Raw genomic sequence first — 21,060 nt, forward strand, 5'->3', positions numbered from 1 at the left:
TTTTAATGTGTCTGGATATAAGAGTGCAACTTTTCTCTGAGAAATGTAACCAATTTTCTTTTTACCTATTTTTTTTCATTTACCTATTTTCTTCCTCTGGATTTCAGTTTTGGGTTCGTACTGTTGTAGAGGTAGCATCTGCTTCTCCAGAATTTCCCCATTTCCTGGGTGAAATTCATGTTTATCTGCTACATTATTTAACCAGTAGGAAGAACTTCCTGTCCCTCACTTTTATTCTCTCTAAATTCAAAAGATTCAGAAGCTTTTTGTTGTTGTCGTTGTTGATATTAAATTTTAAGTAGTTCCGAAGAAACAAATGCTTATTTGAACATAAAACTTTTTAAGACATTTTTCATGTGCCTGACCAATTTTGGGTTTATTTTAGAAAAAATTCCTATCTATAGTATATTCAACAATCACCTAATTTGTGAGCATCTATTTTAATCAAAAAAAATTTTAGTTACTCCTCAAGACAACTTACAGACTAAAACAGCATGACCATTTTTTTTTCCATTCTTTTTTTTCTTGTCTGTCTTGGACAAACACTAATTAGTAGCTGGATAAAGGAGAAATTACAAGGTTCTTTTCTTCAAGAAGCTGAAAGTTTAGAGGAAGGAAGGAAGATATGGAATAAAATTATGATAAAATATTTTACATTGTATGATAGTGAATCGGACAGGGTTGAATAGAGGTCAAAGCAGGGATTGGCTAATCCTAACAGGGACCCTCAGAAGAGCGTGAGTTGAATATTGGAAGATGTGAACGTTTTTAGTAGAAAGAATGGGGGGGGGAGGTCAAGGGCATCCTAGCCTGAGGGAGACATGGTGTAAAGGCTTGGAAATGATGGAAAAACATTATGTGTTCAGAGGATTCTGAGTAATTTAGTGTGACTGGAGTTGATGGTGTGAGATGAAGCCAAGTGGGAAATGAGGCAAAGGTCAATGGCTCTCAAATTTTAGCCTGCAAACCAGACCTTGTAGTGTCCCTTAGCAATGTGCCTTCTTCTCATTAATGATCTGAATGCGAAGATCTATGGACCTTTAGTGTTTTGTCTTTTGAGAAACACTGTTTTGAGGAGTAGGGACACACGGGCGAATTTTAAACTGGGACGGCGCTGTTGTGTTTGTTGGAGTGCTCACCCTGGAAATGGACAAAGGGTGATGTGAAACAGTGCAAGATTAGAGGAACTACATTCTTTAGGGAACAGGCTAAAATGCTGCAACAGGGATCACGATATACGCAAAAATAAAGATATTATTATTTTTTTTAATGTAACTCTCTGTAGTCGAATAGCCCCAGGCTGCAGGGGGGCACTGCCATAGTAGACAGGTGGCTCCTAAGCCTCCTCTAGGAATCATCAGTGGGAAAGAAGGATGGCGGGAACGAGAGAACGTCTAGCCTATATATTTTTAAAGAGCTTCTTTGAGATTGTATTTATATACCTTTGGCCTGAATATGGTCACACGGAGGCTCAGGCCCAGGAGGAGCCACACGGATGGTCAGGTGTGTCTTTGGAAGACAGATTAGGGCCCAGGTCTGCACACGCCTTGAAAGTATACTTAGAGCTCTGAATGGTGAATTTCAAGTCATAGCTCTTGGGCACATCCAGACGAACCCTATGTCTCACTGCATTAGGATGGAGACCGCTGGAGGCTCAGGACAGGGACACTCTTGCCTGAATCCAAGAGTGGTACTGTCCATAAGAAAGTAGCTGGGAGAAAGCCAGAAAATGAAACTTGAAGGAACAAGAGGAAATAATGAAATGAATGGAGAGCCTAAAGCTAGGGAGGGCATGATGGTTGATTTTGTGTATCAATTCGACTGGCCTGCAGGTTGCCCAGATAGCTGGTTAAACAGCATTGGTGGGTATGTCTGTGCTGGTGTTTCCAGCAGAGATTAGCATCTGAACTGATGGATTGGAGTACAGCAGATGCCAACTCCTCCTCCCACCAGCAAGCATGAGTAGGCATCATTCAACCTGTTGAGGGTCCTAATAGAACAAGAAAGTGGAGGGAGTTTGGATTCTCTCTCTGCCTGACTGCAAGAGCAGTTCTTGGTCTGGGACTTACACCATTGATACTCCTGGTATCAGGCCTTTGGACTTGGCCTGGAATTTACACCCCTGGCTTTCCGAGGTCTCCCAACTTGCAGGCAGCAGACTGTGGGACTTCTCAGCCTCCATATCACATGAATCACCTTATATAGCTGTGCAACAAACCGCCGCAAAAGTCATTGGTGTAAAATAACCATTGTGCTCACAAATTCAATGGGTCAGGGACTCAAGCAGAGAATGGCGTGTTTCTGCTCCATGATATCTGGAACCTTAACTGGGGAGACTTGAAAGAAAGGTGGGGGTGAGTCAATGGGATTGGGAACAGGAATCAACTTCAGGTGACCACTCACATGTCTGGTGGTTATGCTAGATGAATGTTGGGACCTCAGCTGGGCATTATCTGAAATATCTACACATGGCCATTACAGGTGGTCTCCACAGATGGGGTGGCTGGCTTGGGGGTCCCCACAGCATGCTGACTGGGTTATAAGAGCAAGCGTCTCAGGAAACAGGGCATGGAAACTGCCAGTTTCTTAAGTTCTGGGCCTAGAAACCAGCACAGATTCACCTCTATCATATTTTTTTGGTCAAGCAATCACAGAATCCAGATTCAAGCAGAGGGGACCTACATCTTACCTCTTGATGGCGAAAGTGTTAAAGAATTTTGGAGGCCTGTTTTAAAACTGCCAGAGACATGGGGCACCTGGGTGGCTCAGTCGGTTAAATGCCTTCCTTTGGCTCAGGTCATGATCCCAGGGTCCTGGGATTGAGTCCTGTATCGGGCTCCTTGCTCAGCAGGGAGCCTGCTTCTCCCTCTGCCTGCCGCTCCCTCTGCTTGTGCTCTCTCTCTGTCTCTCTGACAAATAAATAAATAAAATCTTAAAAAAAAAAAAATGCCAGAGACACACATAAAAACACCCAGAACTCATCTTCTCTGCATAATAAAAATGGAGGAACTATTGAAGTTTGTTGAAAGAGTACGAAGAAGGAAGACGAAGTAGGCAGAACCCATGTCAGGGTGGTGAGGGATATAGGAATAAGAATGCCTGATATTGCATATTTGGTCATTGTACTTCTGCTCTGAAAACTCCCTAAATCTTTAGTACTTTCTACCACACAGATACAAATGCTTTCTCTTTCTCTCTCTCTCTCTGTATGTGTGCGTCTCTGTGGTGGTGAGGAGCTAGGGAAGTAGAAATGAAGGGGAAGGAACTGATGGCATTGGGTTATTATGGTTTGGTATAGGAGGGAGAGAGAGGGGGAAAGGGCCAGACTCGGGAGGTGAAATGCAGGCCAGAGGCAAGAGTTCTGTAGAAGCAGCAACTCAGAGTCATCGCGGGAGCCTGGGGACCCAGGAACGTGGGGACATCCGAAGAGGATGTGAGATGGGGGTGTGAATGAACTTCTGGATTGTAGGAGGGGAGGATGACAGCAATGAGCGGGGGCGGGGGGAGAAGGTGGAACTGTCAGAAGTCTCAAAGGAGAAAGTTTTATAGAAGAGATCAGAGGAGAAATTGACTGAAATCCCCATCAGGGAGCAGGGAGGAGAGAGCCCCCACCTGTGCTGCCAGGTTTGAGAACAAACTTCTTAGGTGTGATGGGTTTGTAGGGAGAACCAGATTCTGGGTGAGGGAGGAGGATGCCGGGAGCTTTTGGAGAAGGGGATGGGATACGGGACAACCTGGGTCCAGAAGAGAGGGTAAGGGTTGTGTAGCTTGTCGGAGGAGATGAGCAACATGAGGGTGAAATTATCAGACAGAATGCCAGAGGGTTTTGTAGCCTAAGAAGTGGCCAAGAAAAGCTAGGATGTGAGGCAAAGGAGTTTTAGTCCAGTAATGTCTCGGAACATTGATAGTAGTTTTCAGCCCAGAATCCAGCCGTGGTCTGGAGTTGGGGTTCCACCGTTGTGGGGTGGGGTGGGATGGGGAGGCAGTGTGGGCTAAGTGGGCCTTGGTGCTCCCACAATGGGTCAGGACTCCGTGGTACTGAGCCTTGCTGGCCAGGCAGGCAGTTGCCACTCTCTGGAGGTGGTCGGGTAAATCCATCTTCAAATCTCTTAAGATTAAGAGATTCTGAGTATTTAGAATTTTAGCAGAAGCTATGTGATGGCTCTCTATTCCTTTGATGTGATAGCTGGGTTTTGTTACTACTAGCTAGATTTTATTATTCTACATGTCATTCTCTTAGAGTATAAGAACAAGGTCTTTCTTGAGCTTCAAAACATGCCACTGTATTCTGCCCATCTTAGTTCTCTAAATCAGGGGCAAACTGCAGCCCTCGGGCCAAATCTGGCCATTGCCGTTCATTTGTGCGTTGTCGATGGGCCAGATGTGAATTGTTACAACAGAGACCATCTCTCCTTAAAGTTGACCGTATATATTTACTGTCTGGCACTTGATAGAGTTTGCTCACCTCTGCTCTAAAGAGTTTCTTGTGCCCTCCTTTCTATCTGTCCTTCTACACATGCAGGAGCTCTTTGTATAATTATATGTGTTTGTTAACTAGTATACAATCCATGAGGCATCTCCTTGTAGAATGGGCCTCTCCCTGTTAACTCCTAAAATCTAACCAGCCATTTCATGGCTTGATTATTTTGCCTTCCTAAGAAGATGCTGGTAAATACCCTGAGCTCCCACATTCTTCTACCATCCTATTACTTTAGAACTCCCAACGTAAGACAGAAATGAGATGAAACGAGATGCGCACCTCAGATCTTCTGGTTGTACCATTTTGAGGGAATAAGTGATATCACGCGGACAAACAAGCCCATATTTCTGTACTAAGAAGCATCTACCTGACAATGTAGAAACCCTACCTCTGACTGTTTTTTCCTGTCCGCTGTCAGTATCTCCAAAAGACCCCAAGACGTAGTTAGTTTGGACTTGAGCAGTGCTGTAGGCATTGGCGCTCCTGTGTGGAACGAGAAGTCAGTTGCTCCTACAGTGGTCGTCTGCCATTTCTTGGTCATCATCATTCATAGTGTACTCTAGTTTTTTTTGTTTTTTTGAAACCAAACTACCCACATCTCAGACATGCAGTTCCGAGTGGGCTTGATCCATTCTTGAACTTCCGATTATCTTTTCTTTTTTTTTAAAGATTTAATTATTTTATTTGAGAGAGAGAGATTGAGAGCTGAGGGGAGGGGCAGAGGAAGAGGGAGAGAGAGTCTTAAGCAGACTCCCCGCTGAACACAGAGCCCGAAATGGGGCTCAGTCTCATGACCCTGAGATCACGACCTGAGCTGAAACCAAGAGTCGGGTCCTTAACCAGCTGTGCCAAATTGGTGCCCCCAATTTCTGATGATCTTAAACCAATCAACATAATTCCTTTTTGACCATAGTGAGTGTTTGGATATGGACACTTAAGCTGGCCAGAGCCCATAAAATGTGAAGTTTACTTGGACTTTTGAGAGAGCGAAGGTTTTTCTTTCTTCCAGAAGGACTACTTGAAGTTATATTTTCTCTTCTCCTGAGTGGTGTGGACTGAATCACAGCAGCCTTGTTTTCACTTGAGGCTTAAGTTCCCGGGGGTACTCACCACGGGGAAACTGAGGATGGAGCAAAACCTATGGAGACAGAGAGGAGAGACAGAGAGGAAGCAAGTCTTTCGTGAAACTGTTTAAGCAGCAATGTCAAAGGTTGCTTAAAATTGTATTTACTTTATACTTTCAGTCTGCTGTACCAATTAAATCCCTTGTGGGTTTTTGCCCATTTGAGTTGGATTTTTGTTTCTTTTTATTCACAGGTATCTGGGTGACGCAGTTCCTTTTAGTGTGTGTGTTAAACAAACGTGCTGCCAGTCGGAGTTCCCATAGCAGAGTAGGTGAAATGTCAAGTAATAGAGTTGATTTTTAATACATTATTTATTTCTAGGCACACAAAAAAGCCCTGGGGACTTTCTGTGAGCTTTGAGTGTCAGTCACCATTCTGTACCCAGAACCACTCTACCTGTTCACCCACAATTTCTAAGGTCGACTTAGTTGGCTGGGCTTTTCCATGGTCATGTAATCAGTATTCCTGAGACCCTTCTATATAACTTACTGATCAAACCATCCTTTCTTGCTACACCCCCTTCATTAGAGTATGAGCTGAGGCATTTCGGTTGCAAGAAACACAAACTAATTTGGTCTGTTTAGTACAAAAATAATTTATTAGAAGCCTTTAGAGGTATCTCACAAAACCCCAAATTATAGGTAATTGTTGGGCCCCAGAAAAGGACTAAAGCAGGAACTGTAGAGACTCCGGACAGTTTTCCTTCCTCTCTCTACTCCGTACATTCTGCCTTTTGTCTCCAGGGCACTTCACTCTTAAATTATATATAAAACAGCTCTGATGGTAAACAGACTTGGCTTTTTCTATGGTCCAGTTCCACATTCTCAGATGCAACAATCTAGTTGGCTCTGTTTGCGTCACATATTCACGTTCAGTGGAACAAACTCCAATCAGATGTGAGGTCCCATGACACACATGTGCTATCAGGGGTGTCTCATGGAGGTGTTGATAGAGCAGTTCTTGGAGGAAAGGGAAGTTAATATGAGGTGGGCTGATTCCACAGGAATCGTACCCTGAGAAGTCATTTTGGCCTGAGCTCCATTTATGAATGAGAATTTCTTCTCCTTCCCTACCCCTAGCCCCACCACCAGCAAGATCTTTAGCCCGTATCCATTGGTTACAAATACATAAGGAATGATTAATTTTTTTGCCAGGTGGTTTGGAATCTCAGCTTCAGCCTGGCTTTGAGGAGCTCTAATGCATGGGCCTGGTTTCCTTTAGAGAAACAGTGCAGGTGGTCTTTTTAGGAGAGTTGGTGAAAGAGCAATAGAATAATTTGGGGGCTTTTTTAAAACTGAGGGTATGAGGGGCGCCTGGGTGGCTCAGTCAGTTAAGCGTCTGCCTTTGGCTCAGATCATGATCCTGGGGTCCTGGGATGGAGCCCCACATCAGGCTCTCTGCTCAGCAGGGAGCCTGCTTCTCCTTCTCCCTCTGCTGCTCCTCCAGCTTATACTCTGGCTCTCTCCGTCTGTCTGTCAAATAAATAAACTCTTAAAAAAAAAAAAAAAGAAACAGGATGAGATTGCAATTCATTTTTTTTTTCACACTCAAGTAACAGGCTATATACATCTATCTATCTCTATATAGATATATAGATGTACGTGTATACATATAGATATATGTAGATCTTCATATATCTACATATGTAGATCTGTATCTGTCTATCTATCTATCTAAAATATGTATGCCTTTTGTCCCCTGAGCTGGTTATGACTCCTAATACATGACTGTAAGTTTGAGAAAGCATTCTGTTTAGCATACCTTTCTCTGCTTTATAGACACAGAATATATACATTCATATTAGAAATGCTTGTTATTGGTTATAAAAGTAAAGATTTAAGTATGTGATTTTGTATCAGTGTTGATCAATCATGGCTGGAAAGACAACTCTGAGTATATTACCTATTGAAGGATCAGTGATGCCATTTATATACATGAGACACAGCATTACTGCTCTACCTGTGAATATTGTGTTGACCCTGTTTGTCTAAATTTGTAGATCACCAAATGTTAGTTATTTTTTATTGAATCCAGAACCAAAAAAATTCATTATAGCTGAAACACTTAATACTCTTTTGAATTTTTTTTAATTTTAATGAATAATACCAATATATACTTTTATAGGACAATGCCTGTCTTCCATAAAAGTGGATGAATCTATAACTTACAGCAATAGATTATTATGAGGAATATTTGTAAAACTCTACAATAATCACAAATACTATTTTAAAAGGTTTATCGAACCAGTTTTGAATATCTTCAGTGATATTCTTATCCTGGATCTGTATTTAAAACTATCTGAGAGTGCCTGGTGGCTCGGTCCGTTAAGCATCTGACTCTTGGTTTCGGCTCAGGTCATGATCTCAGGGTCATGAGATTAGATCCGCATGGGGCTCTGTGCTCAGTGGGGAGTCAGCTAGAGATTCTTCCTCTCCCTCTCCCCCTTCCCTGCTTGTGTGCACTCTCTCTCTCCTCAAATAAATAAATCTTAAAAAAAAAACAAAACCAAAACTGTCTCATTGATTTTAGGCCACGAAAGTATCTTAGTATTCTTACAAAATATTTATGTGCAAATAAGGAGAAAGGGGAGGAGATGAATGCTCTATTGAAGATCTTTTGCTCCAGGCCCTGAGGTAGTTGCGTACAACACACTGAGAAACAAGGCAAAGGTGGTCTTTATCCTGTCGGAGCTTGCAGTCTCAGGAGAGAAAAAGAAATTAAATAGAATCAATTAAATGCACAAAAGCAAATGGTCAGGTAAGCACCAGGATGCAGGGCACTTATCAGGGACTGTTAGGTACCCCTTCCCGTCAGGGTTGGCAGAAGCTAGAAAGGAGTGGACATTACCCTTTGTAGCACAACACCTTTCACGAGTTCAAATGACCTTGTAATTATTTCTTATCATTAATAGGATCCCAAATGCAGTGTGATTGTTCATGTAGTCACAGTCAAGAAAACAACCAAAAGAGTAGCCCAGATGATTATAGGTCTTAGAAAAGTACAGGCAGGCTTGCTTGCTTTCTTTCTTTCTTTCTTTCTTTCTTTCTTTCTTTCTTTCTTTTTTTAAGATTTTATTTATTCATTTGACAGAGAGAGAGAGACAGCCAGTGAGAGAGGGAACACAAGCAGGGGGAGTGGGAGAGGAAGAAGCAGGCTCCCAGCAGAAGAGCCTGACCTGCGGCTCGATCCCAGAACTCCAGGATCACGCCCTGAGCCGAAGGCAGACGCTTAACGACTGAGCCACCCAGGCGCCCCAAGTACAGGCTTTCTTGAATGTGGCTCCTTTCCCCAGCAGAACAGATCTCTCCCTTCTTGAAAGCAGGTCTTCACCATCTTTTCCTTTCTCCCCTACCCCACCTTTTGTCCCTCTGCCTCATTAATGGCTCCTTGTCCCATCCTTTTCAAGAGCTTCTCCTCTGCTCCGATTCAGATCGCTAAGCTTTGTCTTTGGCCATTGCTTCTCACCCAGTGGCGATTGAGTATGCCCAAGGGGGACATTGAGCAATGTCTGGAGACTCGATGGGGAGGAGTTGCAACTGGCATCCAGGGAGTAGAGTTCAAGAATGCTGCTAAAATATCTACCACATATAGGACAGCTCTCCCACAAAAATACAAAAGCAAAACAAAACAAAAAACCCAAAACCAACACAACCCCCCCCCCCAAAAAAAACAAAAAAACAACAATTGTCTGGCCTAAGGGTGAAACCCTCTAAATTTAATAAACTAAACCCTTTCCTTAGATGGTCTCTTTGAAACTCTCAGTATTTATAGTACTGTTTTGTGTTTCAAAGTCCCAGGCTCACAGCCTCAATCTGGATCTCTCTCGGAGGGTTCTTGAGAAGCTGCTCCTTCTTGTGCTTTCTGTGCATTCTCCTTTTCCGTTCCCACTACCATGTATGCAGCCAATTTCTCCGGCCGAAATCTAAGGGTTGTCTTTAATTCCTGTGTCTTACCTGCCACATCCCATCTAAGACATCCAAGTTATCTTCCACCTTCAATGGCTATCTAATCCAACCACTTCTTATCACTTTTACCCAAATCCTCTCATTTGCAATACAGAAATACTGATTCTCAAAACAGCAATTAGGTGAACTTGTGAGAACAAATCAAATCATGTCACTCCCCTACTTCCTTTCTTCATTGTGAAAATCCCTCCTAAGTGTGAGCTAGGAGGCGTTGTGTGAACCTACCTTGTCTCCTGTCTTTCTCCCCTTAGTTCACATACAGGGTTCACAAACATGAGGTTTAAGATCCGTTAATTTGTGGTTCTTACCAGATTTGGGAAATTTATAGTTATTATTTCCTGGAGTATTTTATCTACCCTATTTTCTCTTTTTGCCTCCTGGGACCCCAGTCTTACATGTTAGATTTTCTGGTATTCTCCCACAGCTCTCTGAGGCACTCTTTATGTCTGTCTCTATGTAGTTTCAATTTTTCTCTCTTCTTTAGATTGGATACTTTGTGTTGGTCTCTCCTAAAGTTCTCTGACTCTTTCCTCTGTCATTTCTATTTAGTTATGGAGTTTTTATTTTGCATATTTTTTCAGTTACCAGATTTCCATTTTGTTTTTCTTTGTAGTTTCTTTTTCCCTCCTGAGATTTCTTACTCTTTAATTTTCAGAGCACATGTTCCTTTTACTTCACTGAACAGAGTTGTAATAGCTCTTTAGAGCCCTTCCCCGTTTACTCTAACATCTGGATCATCTCGTGTTGGTCTGAATTATTGCCTTATCTCTTGAAAATGGGTCACATTATACAGATTCTTCATATGTCCAGTTATTTTAAATTGTCCCCTGGACACCATGAATGTTATGTTATTGGTGTCTCTGGATTCTATTATATTCCTCCAAAGAGTGTTAATATGTTTGTCTTCAGAGGGAATTACTCTGGTTGGACTCAAACTGTCAGTTGTGCCTCTTGGGAAGCTACTGCAGTTTTAATCAAGTCCTTTTCCCTTAGCTTGCCAGTAGCAGGACAACTTAGAGTCGGCCCTGGCTGTGAGAGGTGTAGTTTAGGTCTCAGCCAGAGATTTGGGCAGAGTGTATGTATAGCAGTTGGGGTTCCCTCTCTCTGGCCCTCCCTTGGCTGGTGTTTCTTCCTCACTTTCCAGCCACTGTGATTGCCTGGATTTCTATCATCTAGTGCTTTGGTTCTAAAAAGAATTGAGGTTTTGTTTTTATATATTTATTTTTTTTTATTGGAATTTAGCCACTTTATAGATGGGCTGCCCTCGGACTAAAAGCCACAGAGACGGGAAACAAACCCTATGGCTTTTCCCTTCTTCAAAATAGTGACTCCCCTCCAGAATCTTCCCTCTTTTGTTCACTCTCTAGAGCTTTCAGGTCATCGAATGTTTCACTTTGTCCAGAGTTAATGGTTGCGCTCTGTTGGTGGCACTGTCATACGCAAGTGGGACCCTTCTTCCTGTTTCTTGGACATATAAGGTTATTACCACTTCAGAGCAGGAAACTGGAGCAGGCATTAAGCAGGTGGTATTCAACTCTCCACTTAATATCAAGTCCTTTTGAAGTTCTGGAATAAAGCATAAAAGAGAGTGGCGTGGCCTAGCCCGCCGTAAACCCGGGCACTTTAGTCATGCTGCTGTGGCTAGGTCTCTTGGCCGGTGACAGAAGCTGTGGTAGATCCAGGCTTCACTCCGAGCTGGGGAATGACTGTGGCATCTGCAGGCCCTGCGTCCTTGCGTCATTAAATTCAGTTCCAGCAGGAGAGAGAGAGCTTTGTTTTCCTGGAGGCCCCAGCAAGTATCTTTTTGCATTTCTTTCTTGTGACTGGCTATTTCTGAATCAATCACTGTGCCGACAGGATAGGATGCTATGTTTTAATCAGTCTAGACTCATCATTGTATATATGTATACATGTGTGTATGCGTATCGATCTCATTTGAATCGCATGTGTGTGAGTGAGGGACAGGTGAAACTGACAAGGAAATTCCAGGAGGGATAACACATGCCCGCCAGCTCCTAGCGGAACCAATGCCATTGTCATTATTCTTGCTGGATTCATGGACTTCAATATTTTTTATTCCAGCTAGGTGAAGGTATACATTTGACTCAGTCAGAACCCTTTCACCATATAACATTTTACAAACTCCTATCACTTTCAGAATTTATGGCAAGAAGACAATCTCAGAAAAGATAGGAGGAGCAAGTTTACCAGTATAACCTTCCCACTCTTAATTCCAAGGTCCTGTTTTCGTCTGGTGAGCATTTGGTATTTTATGACATGTAACATCTACTCTGGTGATCCTGAAATATATCTTGATCTCAGTGTCTTGGTACCAAGGGCTCTTTTCTATGTTAGCCATCAATAAAGGTGGTTTGGGCTACAAGTATAAAAACCCTGTAAGTTGACTAGGGGAGAATAAATGTTTGAGACAAAAGGAGAATGTATGTTATCAACTAGCCATTCTATTTTAAATGTCTTCTTTATTATAAAATAAAACACGGAAATAGAAAACCCTTGGATTTAAGCATATTTGATTAATTACAACTCATTACAATCATTGTTATTGAAGCTTGGGTTGTCCCATGTTTTGCCAGTAGGCATCTTTTAAAATTGGCTGCTGTGTTAGACTGAATTGTGTCCCAACTCCTCTCCACCTCCCCCCCTCTCAGAATTCATAAGTTGAAGCACTAGCATCCAATATGGCTCTATTTAGAGATAAGGTCTTTAAGGAAAGAAAGAAGGTTAAATACTTTAGGTCATGAGGATGGGTCCTACTCCAATGACTGGTGTCCTTATAAGAAGAGAGAAAAGATACCGGGAGTACACCTGCACAAAGAAAAGGCCATGGAAGGACACAGAGAGAAGGTGGGTATCTACAAGACAAGAAGAGACTTCTAAAGAGATGCACCATGATCTTGGACTTCCAGTGTCCAGAGCTGTGAGAAAATAAATTTCTGTTGTTAACTGACCAGTCTGTGGTATTTTATGACAGCCCAAGCAGACTAACATAGCTCCTGAATCCTTTTCATGAGACCCTACTAGTTATTTGATGGCTTCTTTGCTTTCTAGTGGACAAGATGCTTTAGGTAGTTTGTCATCTTATATATTTCTTGTTCCAGACCCAGAATGAGGCATTTCTTTAAGAAGCACTCATTTCATCTTGGAAGAAACGATACTGCGAGATGATAATCTGGGCACAAGGGATGCCTTTTGCCACTCAGTCGGTCATTGTTTCTAGGCCTTTTCAGTGAACTAGGAAATATGTATTTTTAAAGGTAAAATTTTTCAAAATTTCATATTGATACTTCAATTCAAATTCAAGATTACAGAATTTTACTTTACTATTTCTTTATGACTCTATCTCCTTTCTTCCATACTAAAAAATCCTGATTTTCAAAGATACAGGATAGAATTAGAGAATAGAATTTGAATACTCTATAATTATTTGTCTTAACCTGTATTATATCCCTAGCAGTTGTAGCATAACATAAAATGTTAGTATTTTTCCTGTTTTCTTCTTCCATGGCTAATATTACTTGCAATATTTGTTGTTACTGTCTTTTAAATCCTTTCATTCTTTTTGATTTTTCAAAATTTCTTATTTTTTAAAATTTTTTCCTTTCCTAAGGCATTACCTTTGTGTGACTGGCTCCTATGTTCCTTCTGTTTTAGTTTTCTTTTTTTTTTTTTTTTAAAATATTTTATTTATTTATTTGACAGAGAGAGAGACAGCCAGCGAGAGAGGGAACACAAGCAGGGGGAGTGAGAGAGGAAGAAGCAGCTCATAGCGGAGGAGCCTGATGTGGGGCTCGATCCCATAACGCCGGGATCACGCCCTGAGCCGAAGGCAGACGCCCAACCGCTGTGCCACCCAGGCGCCCCCCTTCTGTTTTAGTTTTCATCTCAGAATTTTTTCTTTCATCTTTACTTCTTTCCTGAGTTTTGTCGCCCCTTAGCTGAAGTTTTCTGATTCTAGATTTGTGTTATTCTTTCACTATCTTTTTGTTTTTTTAGGTGTGTATCTTTTTAGTATGCTTTGTCTGTGGGAATATTATTCTGTTTCTTATTGTCTTTTTTATTGTAATAACTCTGTGTGAGATTTGACCTCAGTATTTTTTGTTGTTCGTTTTATATGAAGTGAGTATTATATGAGTATTATTTCTGGACATTTAGATTGAGACAGGCTTCAGTAAAGCTTTTCTAACTTTACAAAACTACTTCTGTTTCTGTGTAACATTTAAAAATATGGGTGCTTATTTTCTGAAATTTCTTGGCTTTATTTCCCTTCTCACATTGGTCTAGACCTTCTTTATCTATGCTTCTTGGATCCCTATTCTGTTGACTTTTGGTCCCACTTCCAGAAGTTCCTCTTCTCTGTGGAGTTCTATCCTGAAAAAGAGCCTGCTTGATCTGTTTTTAGAGTTCATAGAGGTCCGGATTGCTCCTGACCATTCACTCCCTTCTATCATGGGTCCTTCGCACGTACCCAATAATCAAAAGGGCCAAACTTTCCCTGTTTCAGCTGCCATTCTCAAATTGGCCCACTGTTCTTTTCTGTGAATTCTGTTGGCTATTTTGGGAGTTCTCCTGTACCCAGGTTCTTCAGACATTATCCCACTGTTTCATTCTTCTACCTGCTGTCCAGACTCTGATACCGTGAGGATCTATGGCTGTTGCTAGTTTTCCCCCACCTTGTTTATATTTTAAAATCGTGGGAATACTCTATCATCTAGTTTTGTTACATTTCCTGGATTTATTTTCTAGTTGTTCCATCTGGTTCTTGTGGGGATTTGGAGATAGTGAAAACCATGCCTTCACTGCAGCCATCTTTCCAGAATGCCTACCAATGCTCCTATTTTAACACATTAAAAAAAGAAAAAAGATACATAAGCAAGGAGATCGTTGTAACAGTTTCTCATGCTGGAGAACAGAAAAGAAGACATGTTCACCAATACTGGTGCTTCTGGATGAGAGAAGAGGAAAAGCCCCCAAAATTCTGGTTGAAGGTCCCTTCAGCAAGGAGCCTGCTGTTTATTTTTCATTTCATTCATTTTTAATAATTGAATTCTTGCAGAGCTTGATTTTTTCGTTCGGAAACGTGACTACTGCTCCTGAGCCTGGGTCATGTCCTCCTGCTGTTTCATAGCATTCTTAGTCCATGCCATGTTCTTTGAAGCCAGGCTTTGAAGTATTTTAAAAATGAGTCTTGCTACCTACATGATGTCTGTTTGGGCTCCATCTGGCTTTGCTTTCTTAGGATGCTTGTTCTGTTTATGGTGGGGGAACTGCAGCCTTCCATGTTGGGCGTTTTATCAACAAACAGCTTATTATGTCCTTTGTGTTTATACTGTGAGCAAAATGTAAGACGCAGTCCTTTCCCTGAGGGTCTTTGGTTCATCTCGTCTGTCTTCTGGACTGATACAGAAAGCAAGGGAACCAGTGTCTTGTAGACTCTTGCCCTCCACGGCTACCCCAACTCTGAATACCGATGAAAATGTCATGCCAATTAAACATAACTAGGTCTTTGAATAACAGCCCTGATTTGGTTTGGAGTTTAGTGTTACATTGTCATTATAAAGTCTGGATTAATTAATGTAGATCCTCATCAACGCGAGGGATGTGTTTGCTCCTGAGTGGTCTCCATTGCTGTCCTTGCATACTCAGAGCTGTGAGACCTGATGGGTTCTCTCCCACATTATGTTTAAGATAGCGGCCAAGGTAACTTGTAGTTTGTTTGTTTGTTTGTTTGTTTCTTTGTTTGTTTGTTTGTTTCTTTCTTTCTTTCTTTCTTTTAAGTGTTTATTTTTAAGATTTTATTTATTTTTTTGAGATAGAGAGGAAGAGAGAGAGAACATGAGTGGTGGGGAGGGGCAGAGAGAGAGGGCTGAGCAGGGAGCTGGATGTGGGGCTTGATCCCAGGACCGTGAGATCATGACCTGAGCAGAAAGCAGGTACTTAACCAACTGAGCCACCCAGGTGCCCTTGGTAGTACCTTTCTAATTGTGCTTCCCACCGTTTAAAATTGGGTGAAAGTGCAAATGCCAACTCTATAACTTTATATTTTTGCCTATTTTGTTTTTGAGTAAAACTCCTTGGATGGTTCCTGGGGGCGCCTGGGTGGCGCCGTCCTTAAGCGTCTGCCTTCGGCTCAGGGCGTGATCCCGGCGTTCTGGGATCGAGCCCCACATCAGGCTCCTCTGCTAGGAGCCCGCTTCTTCCTCTCCCACTCCCCCTGCTTGTGTTCCCTCCCTCGCTGGCTGTCTCTGTCAAATAAATAAAATAAAATCTTTTAAAAAAAAAAAACAAAAAACTACTCCTTGGATGGTTCCTAACCGAAAACTTAGTTTCTTGGAACTGACAAAGCAGATGACTTCTTATAAGAAGAAGAAGCCAAACAAGAATCAAAAATGGCCAGTTATGTCTGTAGACAAACTATTTATAGATTTAAGACTACAGGTTTCTTCTCAGTAGGGTGATGGTGAAGAAGATAGTTTGGGAATCACTGTCATTTTTCAAACACCAGCTCCACCATTTTGTAGTCCTAGGTATGTGACAGTGGCCAGTTTTTGTTCTGTCTCCATTTCCTCATATGTAAAATGTGGCAGTAATGGTCCCTACATCATAGGGTTAATGTGAGGATTAAATGAGACAATGTATGTGCACAGTAGATCCTCAACTATTAGTTTGATGGATAAAAAATGGAGTAGCTGTGATTTTTTTAGGCACTGTACTGGTCAACTGGGATATAAAACTGAGCAAAAATTGGGGCGCCTGGGTGCCTCAGTCAGTTAAGCATCCAGCTCTTGGTTTGGCTCAGGCAAGATCTCAGGGTCCTGGGAGTGAGCCCCACATTGGGCTCCATGTTCGGCGGGGAGTCTGCTTGTCTCCTTCTCCCTCTGCCCCTCCCCCTGCTTGTGCTCTCTGTTGCTATAATGAACAAATAAATCTTTAAAAAAATAAGAAAATTCCTTCACTTGGAGCTTTACAGTTAGATGAGGGGACTAATTAATTAGCAATCACATGAAGGAATATAACGTTGGGACCACGATAAACGCAATGGAGAGGCATGAGGTACTTCAGGAGCTTATAATAGGGACAGGAGCTGTCTGGGAGGTTAAGGAAAGTTCCTGCAGGAAGACTGAGTTCAAATGTAAAGAAAAATAGATGAGAATGAGTTAGGAGAAGGTGTGTGCTTGCCGCATGTATGGGTGAGCACATGTAGGACGAGAGCATCCCCCTCAGAGAGATGAGCGTGGGGAGTGGCTCTGAGGCAAGAGGGCACTAGGTGACTATGAAGAACTGAAATAGGCCAGTGTGTGAAGGGAGGGATACAATGGGCAGCAGTATTACCTGAGATGAGGCTGGAGCATGCCTGAGGGAAGGAGTGGTCCCAAATTGAGGCCTTTCTAGGCTATGTTTAGGAATGTGGTCAAGCAAATCATGTTAGGTGTTTGAATTCTGGAGAGACATTTGCAAAAATCTATTGTTTTTGGGTTTTTAAAAAAGATTTATTTATTTGAGGTGGGGAGGGGCAAAGGGAGGGAGAGAATCTCAAGCCAATTCCCTGCTGAGCATGGAGCCCACCAAGGGTCTTGATCTCATGACCCTGAGATCATGACCTGAGCCGAAATCAAGAGGCAGCCACTAACTGACTGAGCCACCCAGGCGCCCCTGTTGTTGTTATTGTTATTATTATTTTTATTCCTTAGCAGTCCTTCTCATACTAAATATGTTATATACATTAATGTTTATTTATTGATTTTTTCCTCCAATCTCTATTGTTGTTCTCTGAATGCTTAATTCCTCATTCCTTTCATTTAGGAATAAAGCTGAGAAGATAGCTTTGTTTTCTTTCAATCAGCTTTACTATTTGAAGTGGAATTTGCTTTTGTATAACTTTAGGCAAGATAAATGAAAAACAATTGCCAAAATATTACCTACTGTGACACACATAAATATTTTATGCCTCCTCGCCTTTGTGAAGTGCTCAAATGCTGTCATTTGTTACTTGTCGAACTTAAGTGAACTAAAACCAAAATCATTAGAAATTTTGGTGTCCTGCGTTGGCAGGAAACTCAGACTGATTTCACATGTTTTGATCTTACCCAGAACCAACTTTTGGAAATGTGTGATGAAGGGGGAGCTTGACAGGGTCTGTGTGTGTGTGTGTGTGTGTGTGTGTGTGTGTGTGTGTGTATGGTCAGTGAAGAGCTAACATGGATGCTGTGAAACTCCCCAGACATCAGTAAGGCTACAACTCTTTTTCCTACCCTAAAATAAGGAAATAATGTATTCTTTTTTTTTTTTTTAGTTTTTATTTTTTTTATTTCTTTTTTTTCTTATAATAATATTCCCTCTGAGGTCCTCAGTTTGTTTCTCATAGTCCATAGTCTCTCATGCTTCATTCCCCCTTCTGATTATCCCCCCTTTCTTTATCCCTTTCTTCCTCTACCGATCTTCCTGGTTCTTATGTTCCATAGATGAGAGAAACCATATGATGATTGTCTTTTTCTGCTTGACTTATTTCACTTAGCATTATCTCCTCCAGTGCCGTCCATGTTGCAGCAAATGTTGAGAACTCGTTCTGTTTTTTAGCTGAGTAATATTCCATTGTATTTTTGGACCAGAGCTTCTTATTTTAGTGATCTATTGAAGGGCATCTCGGCTCCTTCCACGATTTAGCTATTGTGGACAATGCTGCTCTGAACATTGGGGTGCATATGGCCCTTCTCTTCACTACGTCTGTATCTTTGGGGTAAATGTATTCTATTAGGACATGTAAATAAAATTGTCTTGAGCTTTACATAAAACCTGAGTAGCCTTGGGATGCCCTGGGGCTCATACCTTGATACCCCATCAGTGTTATCCTGGATAGGCCCCATCCATGCGGTGCCCCTTTACTTCCTTCTCTAGCACACCTGCTGTGTAGAAAGGTGCCTGCCTGCCCTGTTTTGTTCTGTAATTTGCATATTATCGTTGTGTTGGTAAACTTTCCTGGGTTTACTTTTTTTGTATTTGTAAATTATTCTGGTATAAAATGAGGTTTTAGCTCATCTAGGATGAGAGTTGTTAATCATATTATCATTTTTTCTAACCACAACTATTAACATATGTATAATAACTTCACATTTCACGTAATATGCACCTTCCCAGAAGTTTTCTGAATACGGTTGTAAAACTGAAAAGTACTTTAAGGGGTGCCTGTGTGGCTCAGTTGGTTAAGCGACTGCCTTTGGCTCAGTTCATGATTCCAGGGTCCTGGGATCCAGCCCCACGTCGGGCTCCCTGCTCAGCAGGGAGCCTGCTTCTCCCTCTCCCTCTGCCTCTCCTCCTGCTCATGCTCTCTCTCTGTCACTGAAATAAAGAAATAAAATCTTAAAAAAAAAAAGTACTTTTAATGGTAGGAATTGTCTCTAGCAAGCTAGGTGATGAGTAGAGTTTTGGATGGTGGGTTTGGCCCATGGGAATCACGATCCCCACTACAGTGTTATTGCTGATAATCACTTACTCCACGAGAAGCACGAGCATTATGGGGAGCTGAGAAATTAGGTGAAGGTTTTTCATCTTTATCTGATGTACAAAATTTGATTGTATTTCCTCAGGAAAAATAATTGTCTTAGCCCATATAATTCTTTTTTTTATTTTTTTTAAATTTAAAATTTTTTTTTAATTTTTTAAAGATTTTATTTATTTATTCGACAGAGATAGAGACAGCCAGCGAGAGAGAGAACACAAGCAGGGGGAGTGGGAGAGGAAGAAGCAGGCTCACAGCGGAGGAGCCCGATGTGGGGCTCGATCCCATAACGCCGGGATCACGCCCTGAGCCGAAGGCAGACGCTTAACCGCTGTGCCACCCAGGCGCCCCTCATATACTTCTGTATAACATATGTAGATCAAATACTTTTGGCTGAATTAACAAAATAAGCAAAAATAAAAGTTTCCTGATTTAGCTCTGTACTTATGTAATAGTTAATTTGTTTTCTATTACATAGTCTATTTGTTAGTTAATGGTAATTAGTTAATTGAGTAGACATACTTAACATTTGATCAATATGTTAATAAAATAGTTGAGTGAAGAGTTAATGGTTTAGAATATTTTGTTTCGTGGTTGGGTTAATGGACAATACCTATATATATATATTTTTTATATATATTTAAATAGCAACTGCTCTAGTAAATCAGTTTCTCACATAGAACATGAGCCCCTTATATGCAGTGCTGACATGTAACATGTAATGTTTGTTAAATGAACAGGTAATTATTCTGAAAAATATTGTATCTGTTCCAGGACCTGATCTTCAGGTTTGCATATCCAAAAAACCTACGTGTTGCACCAGGAAGATGGAGGAGAGATACCAGACTGCAGCTCGCCAAGATATGCAGCAAGTGCTTCAAACATCCAGCTCGACATTGAAGTTTCTAATATCGCGAAATGCCGCGGCTTTTCAAGGTAAATGTATCTTGATTTCTGAAAGTAAGGAGAAGCCTTGTTATGTAGTTTTCCTCATTATTATACTGGGACACTTGGCTGGGTTTACTTAGCTTTGCATACCATTATTCTGGTATAAAATGAAGTTTTAGCTTCTTCTAACCCTCCAAACTTGTTTCTGAGGTCATCCTGGGGCATAAATATTTAGTTGGACTGGGGAAACCGTTACGTTAGTGAAATGGTCCTTGGAAATACATGCCCTTCTAGGATCCTTCCAGGGCCCCCAGTATTCTGACCTACGGTTTTACTTCAACATGGATGGGCATAATAATTAGATTTTAGTAGGTTATATAACATAAACTCTCATTGCTATAACATAAAATCTCATTGCTTTTAACAGGGTAATTATAGATTTGTTTTTAAAAATATGATTTGAAGAAATATTTATCTAATTTTTCCTCTTGCTACCTCATATGGTTTTCATAAGAGCACCAGTGTGATATATCAAAGTGCAGACAAGTCTGATGAACAGTAAAATAGGAGATATTAATTGGATATTTAAGGATCAGCTAAGACCAGAACTCAACCTTAATTCAAACAGTATGTTCAGAAATAAAATTAATGGGTTATAAAATTACAAGGCACGTTGGAAAATAGATGATCTTTTTCTTATTTTAATCATCATCTCTATAAAATTCCTTATTACTACAATAAAATAGCTTAATTTATTTTTCCTTTTATAAAGCATTAGCTTTTCTGTATATGATTAGAATGAAAATATCTAGATTAAACTACTTTTCAAACAAATTTATTGCTTTCGTTCAAAGCAAAATATAAAATATAACTTCTGTTAGTATTCTTTTTTCTTAAGTATATTCATGTCAGTCTATTTAAATAATTTGTGCTCTGTTTACATGCATAACTAAAGCACAAAGCTGATTAATTTTTAAAATTATGCTCATTAAATAAAATAAATACAATAAATCAGGATAAAATTTAAGTTGAGATGAAATGTAGTTCATGATGAATTGAGGATTTTTTTTTTTTCTTGGTGGAAACTGA

At 40.9% G+C, this 21,060-nt stretch overlaps 1 protein-coding gene across 1 annotated transcript in view; it reads left to right on the forward strand.

Annotated features, from left to right (window-relative positions):
• The window catches only part of GPC5 (glypican 5), a 644,069-nt gene that overhangs the window by 21,314 nt on the left and 601,695 nt on the right, over nucleotides 1-21,060 (forward strand). Inside the window, exon 2 of the mRNA XM_040620333.1 lies at nucleotides 19,858-20,019. Within this exon, the coding sequence (XP_040476267.1) occupies nucleotides 19,858-20,019 (162 nt within the window). The remainder of the gene's footprint in view (nucleotides 1-19,857; nucleotides 20,020-21,060) is intronic.

The sequence above is a fragment of the Ursus maritimus genome, unplaced genomic scaffold (genome assembly GCF_017311325.1).
Source record: "Ursus maritimus isolate PB19 unplaced genomic scaffold, ASM1731132v1 scaffold_10, whole genome shotgun sequence".
In the NCBI taxonomy this organism is placed as follows: domain Eukaryota; kingdom Metazoa; phylum Chordata; class Mammalia; order Carnivora; family Ursidae; genus Ursus; species Ursus maritimus.